General features: G+C 54.4%; 8 protein-coding genes across 8 annotated transcripts; 2 read left to right on the top strand and 6 right to left on the bottom strand.

The window, feature by feature from the left end:
• Nucleotides 1–677: 677 nt before the first annotated feature.
• PHACADRAFT_253762 (uncharacterized protein) lies at nucleotides 678–1,896 on the top strand. Its single transcript, XM_007394345.1, has one exon. It carries the CDS (start codon nucleotides 684–686, stop codon nucleotides 1,011–1,013), a length of 330 nt encoding a protein of 109 aa, XP_007394407.1. The 5' UTR covers nucleotides 678–683; the 3' UTR covers nucleotides 1,014–1,896.
• Nucleotides 1,897–2,383: 487 nt separating this feature from the next.
• PHACADRAFT_253761 (uncharacterized protein) lies at nucleotides 2,384–3,724 on the bottom strand. Its single transcript, XM_007394344.1, has one exon. The coding sequence runs from the start codon at nucleotides 3,684–3,686 to the stop codon at nucleotides 2,469–2,471; it is 1,218 nt and encodes a 405-aa protein (XP_007394406.1). The 5' UTR covers nucleotides 3,687–3,724; the 3' UTR covers nucleotides 2,384–2,468.
• A 1,037-nt stretch (nucleotides 3,725–4,761) lies between these two features.
• PHACADRAFT_253759 (uncharacterized protein) lies at nucleotides 4,762–5,223 on the bottom strand. Its single transcript, XM_007394343.1, has one exon. The coding sequence runs from the start codon at nucleotides 5,109–5,111 to the stop codon at nucleotides 4,767–4,769; it is 345 nt and encodes a 114-aa protein (XP_007394405.1). The 5' UTR covers nucleotides 5,112–5,223; the 3' UTR covers nucleotides 4,762–4,766.
• A 903-nt stretch (nucleotides 5,224–6,126) lies between these two features.
• On the bottom strand, nucleotides 6,127–7,499 carry PHACADRAFT_253758 (uncharacterized protein). Its single transcript, XM_007394342.1, has one exon. It carries the CDS (start codon nucleotides 7,454–7,456, stop codon nucleotides 6,227–6,229), a length of 1,230 nt encoding a protein of 409 aa, XP_007394404.1. The 5' UTR covers nucleotides 7,457–7,499; the 3' UTR covers nucleotides 6,127–6,226.
• Nucleotides 7,500–8,436: 937 nt separating this feature from the next.
• On the bottom strand, nucleotides 8,437–8,831 carry PHACADRAFT_253757 (uncharacterized protein). The gene has a single exon (XM_007394341.1). The coding sequence runs from the start codon at nucleotides 8,805–8,807 to the stop codon at nucleotides 8,460–8,462; it is 348 nt and encodes a 115-aa protein (XP_007394403.1). The 5' UTR covers nucleotides 8,808–8,831; the 3' UTR covers nucleotides 8,437–8,459.
• Nucleotides 8,832–9,971: 1,140 nt separating this feature from the next.
• On the top strand, nucleotides 9,972–11,262 carry PHACADRAFT_253756 (uncharacterized protein). The gene is made up of 7 exons (XM_007394340.1): nucleotides 9,972–10,149; nucleotides 10,201–10,280; nucleotides 10,336–10,460; nucleotides 10,516–10,624; nucleotides 10,674–10,829; nucleotides 10,891–11,040; nucleotides 11,102–11,262. Exons 1-7 carry the CDS (start codon nucleotides 9,999–10,001, stop codon nucleotides 11,177–11,179), a joined length of 849 nt encoding a protein of 282 aa, XP_007394402.1. The 5' UTR covers nucleotides 9,972–9,998; the 3' UTR covers nucleotides 11,180–11,262.
• Nucleotides 11,263–12,087: 825 nt separating this feature from the next.
• On the bottom strand, nucleotides 12,088–13,998 carry PHACADRAFT_172246 (uncharacterized protein; the record flags this gene model as incomplete). The annotated part of the gene is made up of 11 exons (XM_007394339.1): nucleotides 12,088–12,182; nucleotides 12,235–12,369; nucleotides 12,427–12,584; nucleotides 12,643–12,746; nucleotides 12,803–12,838; nucleotides 12,895–13,042; nucleotides 13,240–13,372; nucleotides 13,430–13,527; nucleotides 13,578–13,605; nucleotides 13,661–13,907; nucleotides 13,946–13,998. 11 exons carry the CDS (start codon nucleotides 13,996–13,998, stop codon nucleotides 12,120–12,122), a joined length of 1,203 nt encoding a protein of 400 aa, XP_007394401.1. The 3' UTR covers nucleotides 12,088–12,119.
• Nucleotides 13,999–14,478: 480 nt separating this feature from the next.
• On the bottom strand, nucleotides 14,479–17,286 carry PHACADRAFT_253754 (uncharacterized protein). The gene is made up of 12 exons (XM_007394338.1): nucleotides 16,765–17,286; nucleotides 16,510–16,535; nucleotides 15,984–16,457; nucleotides 15,817–15,932; nucleotides 15,714–15,766; nucleotides 15,593–15,658; nucleotides 15,473–15,539; nucleotides 15,203–15,275; nucleotides 14,959–15,139; nucleotides 14,811–14,893; nucleotides 14,715–14,748; nucleotides 14,479–14,662 (listed from the first exon to the last, which is right to left on the bottom strand). The coding sequence occupies exons 1-12, from the start codon at nucleotides 16,961–16,963 to the stop codon at nucleotides 14,610–14,612; spliced, it is 1,425 nt and encodes a 474-aa protein (XP_007394400.1). The 5' UTR covers nucleotides 16,964–17,286; the 3' UTR covers nucleotides 14,479–14,609.
• Between the last annotated feature and the right edge of the window lie 3,525 nt (nucleotides 17,287–20,811).

Below are 20,811 nucleotides of genomic sequence, written 5' to 3'. Positions count from 1 at the left end.
CTTGAGCACGAGCAGCTCATTGGCCGGCGCGCAATATTGCTGCCACGTCCGATGTCATGCTGCATTTATGGCAGCATGCAGCGCCAGACTCCAAGATCTCGCTGTCGCATCACCTTTGATTGTGCGGCCCTGCAGCTGCAGTACTTGGTTAGTACCGTACACGACTCCGAGACATAGCCTGAGCACAAGTTGGCAGGACGCGCCCGGTTCTCCGTGGCCATATATTCAATAAGCGCCTATAGGACCCCGGGCCCGTGTGGTACTGGCCAAGCAGTCTACTACGTCGCGAGCACCATCACGTTCATCCAGCCGCTCGACCTCCGAGTTCTCAGCAGCTTGGTGAAATGACAGCGAGACACCAGAAATAACGAGTCTTTGCGGATCACAGGCTCTTGCCAGCGGTATGTCCATTGCATTTTTGTGCATGATAGTACTTATGGTCGAGTTATAGCCATCTGATCGTGCATTATATATGCATCATGCATTAAAGCTGACCGAGCACGACCGAGTCTTATGCAACCCAATAGCATGAGAAGGAACATAGCATCCTCGCTAGCCTTACCGGACGAAGCAGTAGTTGAAGGCCCGTCACATCTTCACAAGCACTTTCAGACTGGCACCGTTGCGGGAAGACGCATCTCGACACACTCGCTGTGCCATCTGAAACTTGCTCAAAGTCCTCTATGGCTGTACCGAAGACGACGTCTGAGCGCGACAATGCAAGCTTAATCGCCAAATGTTATCTCTATCCGCACACGGAACGTCTCGATGGCTCGCTCAGCCTGTTCATCGCCATTTGCGCCCTCGTCTTCGTCGTCTTCGTCGTCATCCTCTCCGTCGCCTCAACCTTCTGGGGAATCTACAGCGGGACGCGCCTGTGTACTCCGTCTCAGCAGGCGTCTGGCATCTCCACCGCAGAGTTGCATCTCTTGCTACTCTTCGCCGACCCTATTGTGACGCCTCCGCTGCGCTGGCTCCACATTCGCTCGCCGGCCACCGCCTGCGTCTTCTAAACGATTCTGGAAATACTGCGTCCCTATCCGATGCCACTCCCTCCCACCATGAGCCCTAATCTGACTACATTCGCCCCTCCACGTACAGTATCTGTCGATAATCTGCGGGGTGCTTGGAGCTAGACGCACGACTTCAAAGTGTTCTCCGAGGTTCACGTCTCCTGTTCAACCAGCTCTGTCCGCCCGTACCCGCAGTTTCGTTGTTGTCCTCAGGCACAACCGCTCGCCGCGTACCGGTACTCGAGCAGAATGAGGTTGGCCCACGAAGAAGGCTTCGCCAGTGGAGAGTCTCGAGAGGGTGAAGAAGGTCGGAGCTTTCGGGACGGGGGACTAACGTCAGCAGGTGCAAGCGAAGGCGAGCCGCACGCGGAAGATCATTGGCTCAAGATACGCATACCACGATTAGCTGCTTGTGTGTAAGGTCTGACAGACATATCCAGGGTACGATGCCTGGACGAGCACCTCGCGTGCAGCACCTAATGGCGAAGTACATTGGCAAAGACGCGACGACTGCGTTCTTTCGGCGGTGTATGCGATCACTCGAACGCCGCTCACAACGTGAACACGAGGCGGACTCCTTTCTCTGTCGCGCGCGCGATTCCGCTGATGCTGTGTTCGTAGGACGAAGCGCATCGAGATTCTGCACGGCGGTATCCAGCATAGTCTACAGGAGGTGACGATCTCACTCGCGCGGTGAAACGAGCTTAGCGGGTCGCCGTAGTGCTTGTCGTGCGCGATGTCGGACAACGAGAACGTGCTCGGCTCGACGCCGTCCCCACTTTTGGTTGCCTTTCAATATTGTACCGTCATCCGTCGCTGAGATGGCTTTATATAAAGACAGCTCAATATTAATACTACATCCTTCCCTGTATGAGCAGGCAGTATACCTGGCTGAGCATGGGGCCTCGGATAGCAGACATCAAGACTCTGACTCTTCATCGCAGGTATTCTTGTGCTACTACTCTGCGCAAGCAGAGAGATCGCTCGAATGGTCCTCTTGGCCCACCACTTGGCAAGGAAAGCTGCTCCTAACCGACTGCAAGACGGTGTCGGTCGCTCTGTGTGGCCTCTTGTGTGGTGCTGTTCATCTGGGTCAAGAGGTCATCGCAAGCAGTGCTACACAGCTGATACATTCTCTTTCTGACATCTCGGATGAGCTCATCCTCTACCAGTATTTTGCTTTTAAAGGCACGTAAGATAGCTCGGCGTGTCGCTTACGCTGCGCGACAGCACCACGAGTACGTCTGTTCAACTTCAAGCCCTGGACCATCCCAGTGCCCTTCGCGAGCCGGGTCTCGACCTAGGCCCGCCGTACACACGCGCACACTTCACTTGTTGCATGTAATTCTCGCCGACGTCAAATGCTAGCACACATCACACTCACACGCCCTATTATTTTGTACTGCTATAGCATGTTGAGTCAGGTACTGCAGACATAGTTACAGTAATACTACGCTATCGCATGCGCAATACATCCTGGATGTTATACAGAGATAGAGGACCATAATCAGACCTCGCTAGAATAGTCTGACTGTCAGATAAGAAACGCGCCCTCCAAAGCGTCTCACTCCCTTCACGCGCATCAAACTTCGCAATGAATGTCGCAGACTTCGCATCGTACACCTCGACATCTCCGCCCTCGACACCAAAGGCGACATAGTACCCATCTGGGGAGTACGCTGCACGATATGCCGGCTTTGTCAACTTGAAGACATGACGGACCTGGCCCGTCCGCGAGTCGTAGGTGATGGCTGCCGTGTCCGCCTCACAAGCCGCCACCACTTCGGCTCCGTCTGGGGAGAATGCCACCGGATACGAGAGTTTGTTTGGATGATCAATTGTGAGAAGCTCCTCGCCAGTCGCCGTGCTCCAGATCTTCACTTGTCCCGGGTTGCCCGAGCTCAGGACGGTGACTATACGATCGCCTTGGTGAGACATCGACGAGAAGAGCGTTTCCCCGGTGGCATGCTGTAACGTAACAGTACTCGTAAAGGTGTGGATGTCATAGATGTGGCAGGACGTTTGCAGTTCAGCGCAGAGGCATGAGCCGTCTGGGGAGAAGGCGAGACTGTACACCATTTCATCGACGTCAAAGGAATGCAGAAATGCTCCACTCGACGCGTCCCAAATCTTCACCGATATGTCGTCGCCATCAGAACCGGTGGCGATGATCGCGCCATAGGGAGCATATGCAGTGCTGCGCACTGGCTCACGGTGTCCTTCCAGACGTAGAAGTACGCGGCCATGTCGAGTATCCCACACAATTGCGGTGCCGTCTTTAGACCCCGAGATAAGAGCGTAGCCGACGGGAGAAAAGGAGAGGTCCCGAACGTCGTCTGTATGGCCCTGATGGTGTAGACGCTGAACGAGTAGACCGTCGGAAAGTCGCCATATGAGGACATCGCTACTGTCAAACGATGCCGCGAGAAGCTTTCCATCTGCTGAAAAAGCGCAACATTGGCAATTTTTCAATGTATCTCGTAAATCGGTGAAGGTGAGCCGCTTCGACTTGAGAGGTCGAGCCTCCGCTTCCGAGGGGCCGGTGAAGACGCGCCCATCCTCCAGGCGGCCGGCATTGTCTAAGGCAGCATCTGGCCACTCCGCCAGGATGGACTCGGTGATGGTCCGACGAGTGAATGCGAGTGCTCGCTCGTGAGAGATAGTGTCTTCCATACACAGCGATCCAACTGTATGGGGAGCCGTGTCAGTTAGAGACCAATAATAGTAGCAGATTAAAGACTCACCTGCGCCGTCGACCTGTACCGGAGGCTGTACTCGACGAAGATAGCTTGCGAAATCAACCACCGGCTTGTCGCCCTGACCAAGAATCAGCCTTTCCGTCCCCGTCAGATGTATATCAAGACACGCACGACGACACTCCAGACATCGTCATCACTGGCGATAGCAGTCTCGACGCCAGTAGTCTGTTGCCACGCAGTTCTTGTTTAGCGCTGAGACATAATGTGATGAGTCGTTGAGCGGACGCACCTCCAGAATGTAGTCAAGGAGGACATCCAGTGGATCAAATATCTCGCCCTGGGATGTCTTCAGTCGGTGTGCCTTGTGAATGATCGTAGTGGAACATATACTTCGTTCCAGAGATCCACAATGCTCGTCTCATCTCCCGTCTCTCGCGCCACTATTCCTTCCGCCGCCGAGCCACCCCTCACATCTCCTCCATCCGGAAGCCGGTGATGGCCTGCACCCGCGACGACCTTCTTCAGCACTCCAAGTCGCTTTCGCACCTTATACCGCTTCACGAGGACAGACTGGTCTCTCTTCGGCACCGCGGGAACAGGACCGGGAGCGTTCCCAAGGTAGTTCTCGCCCTGCCGTTGCATTGTCGGACCAGCCACAGAGCTTGTGCGCGACGTGCCCACGTCCAGCCCTGCAACACCAGCGGCGTGACCCTCGAGCGAAACGCTGGAACTCGTGCTCGTGTTGCTGAAGGCGACCGTCGCCCAGTCGGCCTCGGTCTTGACCCAGCCTATAATCATGACGACATCCCCTTGCTTGATATCGTGGCCGAGGATGCCCTTGGCGTATGAGTACCATTCGCCGTGGTGGCGAACAATGTACTTCTTTAGGAACACGTTATCGTAGATTACTTGGGCGTCTGCCTCGCTCTTCAGCACAAGCACTGCGCCTTGGGCAGCCTTGCACGTGTACTCCGCACTCAGAGTCGCCGATGCGTTCGCGCCGGCCGTTCTGCAGGCCGTCAACAAAACATATTCATTTGACGATAGAGTGCACTCACATGTCTGCCGAGGCATGTACCTGCCTGCTCTCGACTCCGTGACTGCGATAATGGGCGGGAACAAGCGGACGGCGTCTCCGATCGATCTTGAGCACACCGGAGGGGAGGGGATCTGTAATGTCGAACGGTGGATCCCACTCTACGACCTTCTTCTCGGGCGCAGAGGTGTCGAGGTTGAAGAGCCTGACAAACGCGCCCCCGCTTATAAAGCCAACGTCTCCGATTTGCGGCTCTCCCGAGTCATGAGGTTCTGGATACCACAACGCATGGCCCTGGTATAGCGTCGCAAGACAAGACGAATAGATTTCGTCTGGAGCTGATGGGAGACGACGGAAAAACATGGAATATGAGTCGAGAGTTGTAGCGCAGACTGGCAGAATGACTATGGCGGTGCGAGGCCAGCTGGGACGCGCACGCTGTGAGATCGATGGCGAGGGAGGTTAACGTTCGAGCGCCGCCAGCCTGACGGATTCGCACGAGGAATACAGATGCCCGAACCTTGTTTCCTACATTGCACTCGTCAACGATGCGCTCTCTCTCACGGCGCGGTTTCGACCTCGCAACTCAACGTTTCACTCCGTACATCTGCAGAGCAGAGGCCGCTATACAGCGACGCGTTCCTACCGAAGACTGCTAGTAAGTCGAATTAGCGAATTAATCAGTGGGCTGAACATACTATACTCGGGCTCTCGGGCTCTCGCGTGCGCAAGAGGCGTGCTGTAACCGAAAGGGCGCAAAGGCATCGCATGATTGCAATAAAGCGTCCGTACAAAGCGCGTTCACGAAAGTCGCCATGACCTTGTGATCCGCCAGAGACGCATCAGATGCGTCGCCATCTAGCGCCGTCGTGTCATATTTAGAAATGATGCGCTCTGAGCGCCGACGCCCGTATGACTCCCACTACATTTTCCTTAGTCTTAAGTTTTCAGTGGACTTTGTATCCGATGTGACTACATTAGGAAAGCAGTACTGCTCCCAAAGCGCGCTGCGTATTATTTTGAGAATTTGTTATCGATTACTCGTGAATCCCCTCGCCCGCGCATTGAACTTCACTCACAACGGTCCAGGCAATCATCCCTGCGAACCTTATCATTATGCGACATATTATTGCGCGTAATCTGTGAAGCTGAACATTCAACAGAGCGGTCTCCAGAGCCTAACTGGTATCTCCCGTATTCTTGTTTCCCATCCGTGTGCGCTTCGTAAACCCTACATCTAGTTCTCCGCCTACCGTCCTCTGGCTTATTCTTGCACTCTCCATACCTGAATTATTCAGGTATGGAGAGTACAAGCGAAGGGTATATTCAGGCTGAATATACCCTTCGCTTGTGACATATATTCTGTCCTCACGCGGCATACTAGAATCTATCGCACTGTATTCACCACACACCGGCTACAATCCGCACCGTTGCAGTACACCGAGCAGGGTGGCAGGCACTGTTACACTAATACTACCCTACCGGATTCGCAACACGTCCTGAACATTATACAGAAGCAAAGGCCCATACTTGAACCTCGCCAACAGACTTTGACCATCAGCCAAGAACTGCACCTCCCACAACTCCCGACTCCCCTCGCGCCCATCGAACCTCCCAAGGAACACCCCCGACGCCGCATCATGCACCTCAACGTCCCCATCCGCAGCCCCAAACGCGACGTACGCCCCGTCCGGCGAGTACGCGACGCGGTACACCCGCTTCGCCGCGCGAAACGTGCGGCGCAGCGCGCCGGTGCGCGCGTCGAACGCGAGGGCGGTGCACTCGGCGTTGCACGCCGCGAGGACCTCGCTGCCGTCGGGCGCGAACGCGACGGGCATCGAGAGGCCGTGCGGGGGGTGGGCGATGGTGCGGAGCGGCGCGCCGGTGTGTGCGCTCCAGAGCTTGACCTCGCCGGGGTTCTGGAGGCCGGGCGCAGTCGCGACGCGCGCGTCAGCGTCAGCGCCGGCAGCAGAGTCGAGTGCCCAGTAGAGGACCTCGGTCGAGGCGTGCTGGAGCGTCGCGACGCGCGCGTGTGTGCGGAGGTCGTAGAGGAGCCCGGAGCGGCCGAGGGCGACGGCGAGGCGCGTGTTGTCTGCGGAGAACGCGAGCGTGTACATGCCGGCGCCGACGTCGAAGGTGTGCAGGCACGCGCCGAGCGCGGGGGCCCAGAGCTTCACGGACGTGTCGCCGTGCGAGCCCGTCGCGATGAGCGCGCCGTCGGGCGCGTACGCGATGCTGCTCACGGGCCCGCGGTGGCCCTCCAGACGCTGGAGCACGCGCGCGCGCCGGGTGTCCCAGACGAGCGCGGTCGTGTCTTTGGACCCGGAGACGAGGGTGCAGGGGTCGACGGGGGAGAAGGCGAGGGCGAAGATCCGGTCGGTGTGGCCGTGGTCATGGCCCAGACGCTGCACTAGCAGGCCGTCGGAGAGTCGCCAGACGAGGACGTCGTTGCTCCCGAACGACGCCGCCAGAAGCTTGCCGTCGGCCGACACGGCGGAGTGTGCGCAGGCGAGGGAGGGGTCTTGGGGATCGGTGAAGACGAGCCGCTTCGTTCTCAAGGGCTGAGATTCTATGGTCGAGGAGCCGATGAAGACGCGCGTGTCCTCCATGCGGCCGCCTCCGTCCAGGCGGGCGTCTGGCCACTCCGCCAGGTCGGCAGTGGTGATGGTCCGGCGCGCAAAAGCTTGTTCTCGCTCCTGAACGACCATGTCTTCCATACATAACGATCCAACTGCGAAATGTGTCAGAGACCACTACTGCTAGCAGACGAGAGACTCACGCGTGCCGTCGATCTTTACTGGAGGCTGCACTTGACGAAGGTAGCTCGCGAAATCTGCCACGGATCTGCCATCCTGAGCAGAGATGAGCTTTGGGACTTTGCTCAGATGTTCGTCACGACACGTACGACGATGCTCCAGACATCGTCATCGCTTGCGATGGCGGTCTCGACATTGCTAACCTATTGCCACCCGCATGTTGTTCAGCGTTTCGACGTGATAGCTGAGCTTCCAAGCAGACGTACTTCGAGTATATAGTCTAAGAGGACATCCAGTGCGTCCGGAACGTCGCCCTGGTGTCTCGAAATCAGCGAGCCTCGTGATGCACCATGACGGGCCATGTACCTCATCTCCTCCATCTGGCAGCCGGTGGTAGCCCGCGCCCGCGACAACTTCCTTGAGCACTCCAAGCCGCTTCCGTACCTTGTACCGTTTCACCAAGACGCACTGGTCTCTGTTCGGCACCGCGGGGACGGCACCGGGAGCGTTCGTAAAGTAGATCTCACCCTGCCGTTGCATCGTCGGACCCGTCATGTAGCTGGCGTGGGACGTGCCCATGCCCACGCCCGCAACGCCGCCAGCGTTGCCCTCGACGGAGACGTTGGAGCTCGAGCCCGCCTTGCTGAAGGCGACCGTCGCCCAGTCGGCTTCGGTCTTGACCCAGCCGCAGACGACGACGATGTTGCCGCGCTTGATGTCCTGGCCGAGGACGCCCTTGACATACGCGTACCACCGGTCGTGGTGGCGGGTGATGTACTTCTTGAGGACGAGGTTCTCGAATATCGCCTCGGCGTACGCCTCGCTCTTCAGCGCAAGCACCGCGCCCTGGGACGCCTTGCACGTGTACTGTGCGCTCAGGGTCGCCGACACGCCGGGGCCGGCGGCTCTGCGGATCGTCAGCGGAAAACGGAGTGACTGGACAGGCGCAGTGGGCTCACATGTCTGCCGAGGCGTACACCTGCCTGCTCTCGACCCCGTGGCTGCGGTAGTGGGCGGGGACGAGCGGGCGGCGCCTGCGATCGATCTTGAGCACGCCTGGGGGGAGGGGCTCTGTGATCTCGAAGGGCGGGTCCCAGAAGACAACCTTCTTCTCGGGCGCAGAGGCGTCCAAGTTGAAGAGGCGGATGAACGCGCCTCTGTGTATGAAGCCGACGTCGCCGATCTGGGGCTCGCCCGACTCGTGGGGCTCTGGGTACCACAGCGCGTGGCCCTCGTGGAGCGAGGCCAGGCAGGACGAGTAGATTTCATCGGGAGCCGACGGCAGACGACGGAAGAAGAACATTGGCGACGAATGAAACGGGGCTTGCGAAGCCAAGGAGCGACGCGCACGCCGGGAGATCGATGTATGGGGGCTTGGCCAGCGCCATTGGCCTGGTGAGTTCGCACGAGGAATACCAATTCAAAGTCCAGACCTTGGGATCTTGAGATTGAAGCTGTCACTGCGCTGTCGTGGGACTCACCGTGGGGGGCACGTGCGTCTTGCTTCCCGTTTGGGCAGAGGATGTGATATGCTATGGGGATATCTGGGTCTACTGGTGCCATAGCATGCGGCGTGATTGCGATAACTGACCAACAGTCCTAGTCAGGCTTGACTCGGGAGTCATATCTAGTCAAGAGTGAAAAATCCGCAGTAAAAAATGAGGCTGCGCATGCGTATTTGAGCTGCGCTTGCGGAAATCCCAGTCGGCTAATTAAAGGCAGAGGGCGAGGTCTCGTTTACCAGATTTTGGAATATCATAAGTACATGGGTACCGTTGCTAGGGCGTGCCAGAACGCAAGACAATGGCGTTCAAAAGTTTTGAATGCGGCGGCCGCTCGGCCCACGTGGCCAAGTGCCAACTAAACGCCCGCCGTGGGCACGCTTTCAAGTTGCTGTTGACTATAACCCGGCATCGCTCTTGTGTTGAATTCATCTCAGCGGATGAATGTGCTACTAGCTTTGATACTGACGCGACGAAACACCACAGTGTCTTCATTATGCTCAGCCGCGCATTATATGCCGAAGGCCACCAGCTCAAGCTCGATGCAAAGGCGAGCATAGTATCTAGTTGGGCCTTCCAGAACTCTTAGAGCCACTCTTCGCATGATGAAGGAGCTAAGAATCCGAAGAATCTTCTCTCCTGCGCTTCGGGCATCGAACAGTATTGCTCCTGCGCATGGGGAGCACATACTCATGAGCCGCATGAAAGGCCAGGCGCACCAGACGATTAGGCTTCTGGTAAACTTGGCAACCGCACCCTAGCTCCGCCTGGTGAGAGCCAGACGCTTGCGCGCCATCCGACCATGTGGTCGTCGACATTAAATACAGGCCTTTGTCCGGCCGCAGCTCATCAATATATGACAGCGTGCGAAAGTACTGCGGTTGAGCAGGCCGGTGCCAGTACCGCCTTGGCCATATATACCAAGAGACGTGATCCTGGCAACCACGACGCTCACGGCTAGTTCTGTCGCGTGCCGTACACTGATCTTCAAAATGTCTGTCTACTACACCTTCTGTCCGCTGCATAGTGGGCCCGGTGCATCGCAAGACACGCTATGCGGTGCCACAGAAAGCAAGGAAACTGATAGCTTGCTCTACGCGCCGATAGTATGCGAGAAGGTCACTCCCCAGCTTATGCAGTACAGTGCGTTTTCCGCGTGCATCAAATGGATGAGACTGACACAGTTTGCGTTAGAGGATGTGCCTAAGGTTTATGAGACTATAGAGAAGAGTATTGCTGCAGACCCGTTGGACCGGTACATGAGCAATACTCCCGTAAGACTTCCTGACTAGCATCTTCTTGCTGGGCATTCAGTAATCAAGAAGCCAGGACAACCACAAGAAGACAAAGCGCTGGAAAGCCGGTCGTAAAGCGATGATATATCTCCAGTGGTACAAGGCTATCTACGATGAAGCTGCTTGGACCGTCAATCGTGGCGAGTCCCTCATCGGCCTGTGAGTGCAATGTACAAAATTTATTGAACTGCACTCCATTATCTCGCTCGGTCAGAGGCGATCCGACGCGTAAGGAAAGCCCTCTTGACAAGGTCCTCGGCTCTCTCTTTGTCCAGCTCATCAAAGGCATCCGCGATCTCGCGGAGTCCAAGGAGCAACGAAAGGTCCGTCGCCTGCAGTCATCCCAGCTGATTGAGCTTGACATGACGCCAGCGCTCTACCGAGTTCATGAACAAGGCCATGAATACAGCGAAGGAAGTCTTAGGCGACAGGACCACGAAGATGATTGAGGTCAGCGGCCTCGCGACCACACCAGAACGCCAGGGCCGCGGGTACGCCACCGCACTCGCGCACCTCGCGACAGACCTGGTTCGTGCCATGCCGACTACCACAGAAGTGCAGCCTAACGTGAAGTCTTTGAAATTCGCAGGCGGATGCGAGAGGCGTCCAGAGCTGGCTTATGTCGAGCAACACGATAAACCGAGGCTTCTACCACGAGCTGGGCTTCGAGATCGTCGCGACGTTCTACGTGGGCAACGACAATCCGACTTGGAACGAGCCGCCCGTACCGATAGACATCGTGAGTGTCCGGAACGTCTCCTGCGGACTGTGCAGCGATCAGTCTGACAACGTTGGCGCAGATGGTGAGGGAGCCCAAGGGCGCGAGCAGCAGCGTGGACGAGAAAGCGGTAGGTTTGGATCCAGGGTTTCTGGTGTAATAAGCGGCCGTACCTTTCACTCCTCGAGTGTAGCATGCGGGATTCCGCGTCGCTTTCTGCAAAATGAGAACCCCTACTCTCAATGTTAGCGCTAGTTAAAGGCGCGATGTGAAGAACTGCGCCACATACTCCGCGCGAAGGAGCATGGCCTAACGCGCGTGACCAGTGAGTCCAAGTTTTTACGATTGGACTCGGAGGCTTGTGGTGTGCGCGTCGCGGAAAACCTCAGAAAATTTTAGACAGGCCGAAAGCTATAAAATTGTTCTAATACGCTTTCACAATTCAATATACATATCCTGGTGCATCTCGAGCTCGTGCCCACCGGTGCCTTGTGCGCACACATCCTTGTCCTCACATCAAGCCTGACACGTCGTAACGTTCTGTTAGGCTTGCTCAATAGGCAGTGAATGCCAATTCGTCTGCTCTCTCTCTCGGCGATGTAGATGACGGCAGCGACCGTCTTTTTCAACAGCTAGTTTTGACGTCCTTTCGAAAACCCACAGTATGCTGTACAACGCGGTGAGGTTGTGACATGATTCTGTTGAAAGAGTGAGCTTTGCCTGATGCTCATGCCGGGTGATGTTCGTGGACGTCCCTGTGCAAATGATCGTGCAACGGCAAGCCTACGATTTGCCACTGTGCTACGTACACGATAAAACTGGCAGATCAGAAACGAATCCATTGCAGGACTTGTCAGGACCGTTCTCCACTAACTTGGAGGCCAGTTTTCGCCGCCTCCATCTTCATCATTCATATAGCCATTGTGACTCAAAAGAGGCTAGCTCAGATGAGGTTGCACCGCGTGATACTTGCTGGTCTTTCATGCTCTTGGCGTCACGGCCATCAGTAATAGTGTTACCATACTTTCTGTATATATTACAACGTGTAATTCAAGAGGTATGTTCCAGCGTAAGTCGTGTTACGCCTCACAAGCATGCGCTCAGTTCGTCGTCGCGTAAGTGAAGGGAGTCGTAGCGAATCCCATTCGCTGGTTTCCAGTATCCTGAAAACACTCGTTATTCAAAGTGCTAACGACTGGGGGGAAAACAGCTTACGTAGACCGAGTAGAACCGCTCCAGCCAGGCCTGACCATTGATGAAGTCGAGGCCCTCGCCTGTTGGTGTGCCGAGGTTGCTGACAGCGAGGTAAATGCTATTGTCGTCGCCGCCAATCTCCGCGTTCAGCGCCCTCTGTGGGGCACGAAGTGAGCGTATGTACGACTGACTAGAAGCTCTGGATGGACTCACCGGCCATAGTTGAGCGTTCGCAGTAAACTCATACGTCGCACCGTCGATTCTGAAGAACAAACTCTGCAGGTTTGCGAGCTGAGCTTTGGTGAGGCGGAGAAGACCGGTATTCTCGTTCATCACAGCGCCCGTTGCCTTCTGGTAGCGGCTGAAGGCATCTACACAAGAGAGCTGCGCTCAGCGAGGTGCAGCAAGCCACTGTGCAGTTAGCCGCACCCGAAGCGATCAGAACGAGCGTGGTTCCGGTGTCGACGATGCCGGCAGTCTTAGTGAGGATACTAGTCCCCAATGCACCATAGGTGATGCTCTCGTCTATACCCCTGTAGTCGCTTGACGTGAGAGCTCGGACATTTTGTAGAATATTGTTACGACGTACCAGTAGTACGATGCAGGAGATGTGGTGGTGAGAGGACTGTATACACTGATGACCACGGCTGCAAGGCTAAAGTGAAACGTGGATCCACTCACGTGGAGTGGATGGAGCCAGTATACTTGCTTGAATCGGTGCCCCCAAATGTGAGCTCGCCGTTAGTAATGCCGTCCAATGTCGCTGGCTCAAAGGAGACCACAACAAGATTCTGAGGGATGGACTCTTGCGAGAAGAGATTGTTGGTGACTGCAAACGATGCGCAGTGTCAGCAGTGAGATCTGTAGATTAGCCTTCGCCACTTACCAGTTGGGATCGCCGAGTCAGTATCCGGAGACAGTGTATCGATAGTCAAGCCTACGGGACCGATTCCAGCGGGAGTCCCGAAGCGGTAGATGAGTGACCGTGCCAGATACATGCCAAGGAGCTTGCTCACCCCAAGATACCGTCAATGCCTTCGAAGCCTGACGAGGTACTAGCAACACCGATAAATTGGTTGGTGATGACCAGGCCTGGGGCCAAAGTAACAGTATCCGTGAACTCTGTACCAGAGAAGCTGCCCGTGCCATATTCAGCAGACTACAACGACCGTATCAGCATTTAGTGCTGCCGCGCCCCAGCGGAGGGAAAGCTTACCACACTATCACCTGTCTTAACGGAGCTGGAAGTCCGGACATAGGCCCTGCCGGCGCCGACCCATGTGTTAGAGCTTCCGGTATCGACCAAAAGCGAGTCTGGGTGATTATGAGTATGGTAGCCCTTCGCAGACAAGCACGCGACTTACAAGTGGTTGGTGGGCTTCCAACACCAGCCTTGTATTGCAATATTGTTAACAAGCGCCTTGAAGAAGGTACATTTGTAACGTACATTCACGACGTAGCTCACGGCCTGATTTTCAGCCGAAATGCTGACAACGGCATCTTCTGCGTCTGTGGAAGGCTTGCTGGTGGTCCTCGTCTTCGCGAGCTGCTTCAGGTAGTGCACGCGATCCCGGTCACGGCTAAGCAGCGAAGCCGATCCAGTGAAGTTCACACGTTTCGCGAACGGAAGGGTGACCAGACCGTCGCGGACGGTCACGACCGGGCTGGCCGCGACGGTGAGCGCGAGAGCGAGGCTGGCGAGGAGAGAGTTCCAACATCAGGAAACACTGACCATTCTACCAATGCTACCCGATGCTTCGGAGCACTACCAAGCTCAGGTAGCATCGGGTAGAATGGTTATTTGTTCCTGATGAAGACAAGGCTGGCGCGACAAACGTATATCTGACAATGCCTTGCGGTACTTACGTGCTAAAACAACGTTCAGCATCGGCGCCCCGCGAGAGAAACTAGGAATAGCACACCTAGAAACATACAGCCTGTCGTAGACGAAGCTGGACAATATGGGCTGCCAACTCCAGGTGGAGTATACTGGCAATGATTGCCGCCTATTGTGGTGCCCCAGTCCCAGGCATGCATCGACATCTTGCGTATTCCCGGGCCTATCTATCAGAGTGTTCAGTGAGTATGGAGGAGCATTAACGCTGTTGGTGAAGATAGCAATAACTTGTCCCCGAGTTCAAGTTCCAAATCAGTGTGCGATGGAAGGAGCTCCCTCAGTCTATCTGTAGTCGGGTACCCCACCAGACCGACGCGCTCTGTTCATTGATTGACGCCCGTTATGTCCGACCAGACCATGCGCAAAGAAAGATTCATAAATGAAGAATACGCTAGGGGGTACATACATAAATACGTCGTAGCGAGTCCATCATTACAAATCAGGACCCATAAGTGCAACTACCCCCAGGCGTGAGTAGCCAGTACGTCAAAGAAACGTGCTAACCAACTAGCTTACTAGATTGAAGCTGCTTCCGGACGATGGTATCTTGGACTGGAAACAAAACTGTCAGCCGCAGCGATAATCAGGACAAACGGCTGCTTACCATCAGAAAGAATATGAGAAGTCGCCTTGGTGTCCTGCAGCAGGGAGGGCGGGGCTCAGCGATGGCAAGGAAGGCGGTGAAGCGGATCGAACTCACAGTGACAGTCGTGAAATGGCAGTAGAACGGCCGGGGTTCGGGCGAGGACTCTTTGTGAATCTGCGAGAACTTGCGCCTCAGATCTACGAATCGTGCATTGTATGATGAGCCACAGGCGAGTCCAGAACGAGAACTTGATAATGCTCACACGTTGAGGTGCTCCCATAGTCATTCGGGCGATTCCCGTACGATACGATGTAATGACCAAGTTGGATTCCGGCGGCGAGCTTCTGCTTCAGAATGTCGATCTTGTTGAGGAAGAGCACGAGACTCGTATATTTAAGCAACGGGTTAGAGACGATCGATTTCCATAGGAGAACAGAGTCCTCCTGGGACAAGTAAAAATGGCGGATCAGCGAGTCAATCGGCGCGGAAAAGTAAGTGTAACGTACGAGACGATTGACCATAGGATCTTCCTCAAGAACTTGATCGAAGCAGCTGATAGGCGCTAGGAAGAGAATCGCGCTGCGGCCCAGTTAGCGTCGCTTGTCGGAAGTCACAGGGAAACGATACACACTTCATATCATCGAAGAAGGGTGCCCAGGCAGCTTTAATATCATGTGTCAATATTGGTGAGGAACAGTTTATGGAACGTTCGTACCTCGCTAGAACAGAATCAGATACAGGACACAAAGTTAGCGGACATACAGCTACTCACCAACGACCTGTGCCCTCCAACATCATAGATGCGCCACTCTCGGGTTCCGGAAACTATGCCTGGAAAACGCTCTATGAGCTTGCTCAAAAACCGTCAAGCTCAATCTAGACAAACACAGACATACCATCTTTGACTTGGAAGCGGTACTCTGAGACACCGAGGGTCTTGAGGCGGGCGCGCAGGATATCGTCTTGGACGTCAACGCGTAAGCGATGGTGACATGTTCATGTATGAACGCATCATACCATTTGTAGGTACGTATCGGGCATCGGTCACCCTGTCCAGCGAATCCAAGAAGCTGGAAGTAATATGTGAGTAGGAAAGTCGACGAGCTAGGACGATACGCACAATCCAGGCGTTTCCTGCAATCGCAACTTTTGGTATGCCAAAACATCGTGGATGACTGGGTCGTTCCAAAGCATGATCATGTCTTCGCGACACGCATGAATGATGCGGCCTGGGTCCTACAACTCGATCATAAGCCAAAGCTTCATCATTCATACTGAGCCACCTACATCTGGATCGTTCCAGTCAATAGTATCTGGATTCGTTTCCAAGCTATTCCGCTTGCTCGTAAGCCTGCTGAACATCGACTTCAAGACAAAATGCGAGTTGACCGCAAATTCTCTGTCTCTGGCGACGAGGTCGGGCATGTTGGTCAGCTGCGTGAGCCGGGCAGCTTCTTGCTCAGAGGTCCCCGCTTGTGTGAGCCTGCGGACGAGCTGTTCCTCGACCTGGAACAGCGGCATCAAGCGGAGTCGCAGTTTCAAGTGCTCTGAGGTGAGGTGCGGCAGGTCAACGGCTGGCGACGATCTCGCGGACGATGGCTGGGAATCTGGAAGTGACCGATTGGACGACTTGGGGGAGGAAGAGGCGGAAGGAGCCTGGAGCGCATGGACCTCGGCGACGGCTTCGAGGATGAGGCGGATAGACCGGACGACGTTGAGTTGAATAACCGTTCGCCATGACGCACGTTCGGCGTGGAAAGCCTGGAAAGGGAGTCGTGATTGCACGAACAAGCGATGTAGTCCTAGAACAAACCTTGGGGGTGTGCAATAGCTGGAAATCTAGAAGATTTCAGCTTGGATGCTCATTGGCTGCATGCTACAACGCCACTCACTCTTCAACGTGGTCGATTTGCCTTATGAAGAGACACGATGAGTGACGATAGCAGCCTGCAGGCGTCTTGGTAGCGTACCTGATTCGCTCTGCCCTGCGAGTTCGTGTGCAGTAGTGTAAGTAGGGTCGGAGTGTGCCGAGGGGCCCAGCTGGCACCGCCATGATGCAGCTACTCACCTAACAAGAGCATTTTCATAGGTCTAGGGCCCTTTCTGTCCATCCTAGCCTGTTGCTGAAGCTCTTCATCTATGGCATCAGAAATCTGTTTAGCTTCAGCTTCTGCGAGCAAGCGAGCTTCTTTGTCTGCTGAAGTCTCGTTCGGAGGCGGTGCGAGCACTCGCGATAGCGGATCGTCGTCTGCGGGTCCTGGTGCCATGGTCGTAGGGAGCTGGTGGAAAGCAGAGAGCAAGTAGGACGGTGAACAGACGGTGAACAGACGCTGGTGACGGCAGATGGTTGGCGGGCAAGAAGCGCAGAGCAACTGCCGCTGGGGCGGGCATCTGTCTGAGGCGACCCACGGGCTTCAACTTTACGTGGTCAAGCGAGGGACGAATGCCGCGCTCCGCGAGGCCACGTGCGTCGTGCATCCTGTTTCAGACGCGAACTTACGGGCTAAGACAGGCGTGAGACGAGCCTATACGTTGTCCATCAGGGCGTCCATGAGAATTCTCCTCTCCATGCAACGTTGCCTGATGTTCACGCTCCTCTGACCTCCATGAACAACGGGCACACCGCCAAAATAGCCCCAACTTTGCGCGTCACTGCATCGTCACCGCAGCAGAGCTGCAATCCAGATGCGAACGAGACCGAGAAAGTTCTCTGGAGAAGCGATGGGGCGGTACTGTAGAAGAACGGGTTCGAGCGAGGCTTCGCCGCCTGGACAGATGCCGCAAGATCCGCTGGGCGAATTGTGAGAATGAGAGTGAAAATTTGGTGGTCGACGCGCAGGATGCAGATATGGTCTGTGACAAGGACAGTCGTGCTTCATTTTCTCCCTCGGCGTCGTGTCCCTTGGCCTCAAGCAATCGCCGCCTCGATCCATCTAATCTCGACTTCAATGATCGGACTCCTGATAAGATAAGATGATGGTGTGCCCTTGAACAAAATCGCTTGCGTTAACATGATAATCCATGTGTAGTTAAGGTATAGAGCATGGTAAGTCATGTAGAGATGGAGAGAAGGAATATAGCATGCGTATTTTATCAAAGCCTTCTGTGAACTTGGCTACTATTGAGAACGTTAAGACTGATGGTTCTCGGCTTATCGGTCAAATGCTAAGACGCGTGACTCCTTCGACGAGTCTCTCCCATAGACGAACAGATCGGTTTGTTTGCAGTGACACACAGTGTATGTGTGTGTGGTCTACGCAACGTACAAGATACTCCCCTGCTCCTCGTCGGATAAGCTCTCCACGCCAAGATCTGCCATGCGAACAACCTTGTCCCGAACTACACCCCCGTCAAACGATTCTACAATCGTCCCGTCATGTTGGATTTCAACGGAAATTTAAAGCAGGAGCCACAATCTGCAAGATTTGACAAATACGGCGGGCATAGGAGCGCTGGTTAGTTGAGTTTGTTTCTTTTTCTTTTTCTTTCTCTCCTGGATTTAAAGTGCTAAGTTGAGTTTGTTTCGCTGTGACATATTGCCGTGGTACTCTCCAAGACACACTTGAAGCCTTGAGAATCGCCGGGATTAGCGCAAGGGCTGCCGTCTCAGCAAATGTTATCTATTGATGAGCTCCGGGTGGGCAGCACCGCGGTAAAAGATGCCTAGATATTTATCAGCGCTTCATGCCAACATGATCCAGACAACGAGATCCAAGATTGTGGCGTGCGTGGCGAGAAGCTCTCACGGGGCTAGTTAGTAAATATTTTTGGCTGACAGAGGCACGAAAATGACCGCGAGAAAAGAAGCTAAAAAGCCTGAACACTTTCCGGTGAAAATATATGGTAGATAGAATTTGAAAATAAGGGTAAAACAAAGTCGCCTTTTTTAGTAAATCTTGTTGTACAAAGTTGGTCTGCTCGCAGCAAAAAGAGGTGCAAATACTGCTGGGCTATCCATATATAGAGTAATACACATGGAGATGATGATTTCGCCCTAAGGATAACTCGACTCTCCTAATATCTCAAAAGGTGTAAAAGCAGTGTATCTTTTTTGTACCACTAAAATGATAACATCCCCCCATGGGGAAATAGCTTGAGTGTATTTATGAAACAAACTGAATGTGCTTTTGTACCTCTATCCGCGCAAAATGGTATAAAATTAGCCCCGTGTTTGTGTTGCTTCTGACTAAGTACCGTGATGATCATCTCCACCAGCTAGCAGACTTAAATGATTGCGGAGCCAGTCAGAGAGGGGCCTCCGTACTGTACCGGTTACGGTGGCCTCGGATGTGCGCTGACGAAGATCATCAAGGAAGCGAACGCCCTCTGAGATGGCATAAGTCACCACTAACCGATACAAATAAAACACACTAGCTCTGGCCAGTCGATGCACAAAACCATGCATGCATAAAATGCCATTGGGAGGGAAGTCAAAGTCTAACGGCATGTCGGTCAAGCTCGTTATACTGACGTCTTTGGATCAGACATATAATCTGAGCTTCGCCACCTGCAACTGCACGGCATATCCTGTCGAGTAGACGATATTACAAAAAGCAAGAGCGGAGCTGGGGCGGCACCACGACGGCGGATCTCGTACGGGGATGCTCCAGAAAATAGGAGAAGCATCGGCAAATTTTCGTCAGTTCAGAATACGATGTCGTGGACAAGACATGCCTGTATTATTGTAGCAAGGCTTGGGCTCATATCACTGTGTCAGTTCTATTCCAAGATCAATTTCCCTGGCCCCAGCTCAGGGTCTGATCGCGTTTTAGGTAGCCACCTTGAACAAGCCCGACGTTCCTTAGACATTGTCCGCGTCCGCTATAGTACTGGCATGGTCGCCATTCGAATGCGGCGACGTTATCGCTGTGCAAGGGCCTAAACATGAACGATGCACCGGAGGGCGTCGCAGCAAGGTGGCGTCTGCGACCCAAACGCACACTGGCAGGCGAGGATCGCCGATGGGAGGTTTCACGAAGCCACTGCCCCCAGGGAGTGTTTGAAACCCTGCTACAGCAGACATATCTAGTCGATAATCGATAAATCTGCATGTGAAGGCAAATAGCACTGACATACCGTGAGACATACCTCGTTCATATCCCAATTGTCAAAGTCCGCAGGATAAATAGTGCCTGTGGCGGCGCGGGACCGGCTGTCACATGATCGTTTTAGGTAGGGCGTAAAATGCCAGGACACTGGAGCAGACAATAGGCGGCGGCACTTGCGGAGCGACTGACGCTATGCAGGTGTCACTAGCACTTCGTGCATGAACTGCATGCCGATCGTACTCTTCATCAGACGAAGGCTCACAATTGTGACAGTTGGGTCGAGAAGCTCATGGCCAGTAGTTGCCCTCTGTGCATTTAAGGGGTAGTCGCGATACTTGCTCTGGGGCTTACCTTGTGCTCATTCGCATAGCTGCGGCAAAGCAGCAAGTCCCTGCATCCGCTTCCTTGAGCAAAATATCAGCTTGTGATTGAGAAATCTGATATTTCTCCGAGTCAGAGCTAAAGCACAAAGACTTGAATCGACCGGGCGGCGGCCGCGGATCTATATGAATGAGGCAGTTACATCAGTTTCAACGAGTCGACTGCCTTGCATATCGGCCGGTTGCGCAATATATCAACGCGGTGGGCGAATGCTATGCAGCGGAAGTACTGCAGCGCTTTCTGGAGCGTGAATTTAGCTGTCTATCCGGAGCAAAAAATATGTGCAAACAGCGATGTAGATGGGTACAAGCCAATGGGCAGATATAACATCCATAGCATCCAGTTGATGCTATGGATGTTATATCTGCCCAGGCGCAACGACAAAAATATTTACGCGTTGAGCCGTCCGCAGTAGACGCCGGGGCCGACGGGGAAGAAAGTCGTCCCAGCGCAGGGGGTCCGACTAGGCCAAGCAATATACATGCTGCCTGTAAAAGGTTTATCGTAGAGCAGTTTCAACGATTGTTTAGGCGGCCAGAGAATATCATGCAGGTAATCACGAGAGCCGAGCGAACGAGTATCGATGGCTAAAAGCCTTGGATATGGGAGGTCGAAGCAAAGTGCATGAGACAAAAAGAGACACCAATGGATGTTGTCCATGCCTAATGTCAGATCTTAGGAGGTTA

Source organism: Phanerochaete carnosa (assembly GCF_000300595.1).
Source record: "Phanerochaete carnosa HHB-10118-sp unplaced genomic scaffold PHACAscaffold_4, whole genome shotgun sequence".
Classification (NCBI taxonomy): Eukaryota; Fungi; Basidiomycota; class Agaricomycetes; order Polyporales; family Phanerochaetaceae; genus Phanerochaete; species Phanerochaete carnosa.
The sequence above is the reverse complement of the archived record's forward strand: the minus strand, read 5'-3'. Positions and strand labels throughout refer to the sequence as shown.

Excerpts from the sequence above, each read along its gene's own strand:
- PHACADRAFT_253762 (XM_007394345.1), top strand. The coding sequence starts at position 684 with ATGGCTGTACCGAAGACGACGTCTGAGCGCGACAATGCAAGCTTAATC.
- PHACADRAFT_253761 (XM_007394344.1), bottom strand. The coding sequence starts at position 3,686 with ATGGAAGACACTATCTCTCACGAGCGAGCACTCGCATTCACTCGTCGG.
- PHACADRAFT_253759 (XM_007394343.1), bottom strand. The coding sequence starts at position 5,111 with ATGTTTTTCCGTCGTCTCCCATCAGCTCCAGACGAAATCTATTCGTCT.
- PHACADRAFT_253758 (XM_007394342.1), bottom strand. The coding sequence starts at position 7,456 with ATGGTCGTTCAGGAGCGAGAACAAGCTTTTGCGCGCCGGACCATCACC.
- PHACADRAFT_253757 (XM_007394341.1), bottom strand. The coding sequence starts at position 8,807 with ATGTTCTTCTTCCGTCGTCTGCCGTCGGCTCCCGATGAAATCTACTCG.
- PHACADRAFT_253756 (XM_007394340.1), top strand. The coding sequence starts at position 9,999 with ATGTCTGTCTACTACACCTTCTGTCCGCTGCATAGTGGGCCCGGTGCA. Across the intron at positions 10,150-10,200 it reads TCCCCAGCTTATGCAGTACA|AGGATGTGCCTAAGGTTTAT; the intron begins GTGCGTTTTCCG and ends AGTTTGCGTTAG. Across the intron at positions 11,041-11,101 it reads CGCCCGTACCGATAGACATC|ATGGTGAGGGAGCCCAAGGG; the intron begins GTGAGTGTCCGG and ends ACGTTGGCGCAG.
- PHACADRAFT_253754 (XM_007394338.1), bottom strand. The coding sequence starts at position 16,963 with ATGGCACCAGGACCCGCAGACGACGATCCGCTATCGCGAGTGCTCGCA. Across the intron at positions 15,659-15,713 it reads CCGATACGTACCTACAAATG|ACGATATCCTGCGCGCCCGC; the intron begins GTATGATGCGTT and ends TTGACGTCCAAG. Across the intron at positions 14,749-14,810 it reads GCCATTTCACGACTGTCACT|GACACCAAGGCGACTTCTCA; the intron begins GTGAGTTCGATC and ends TCCCTGCTGCAG.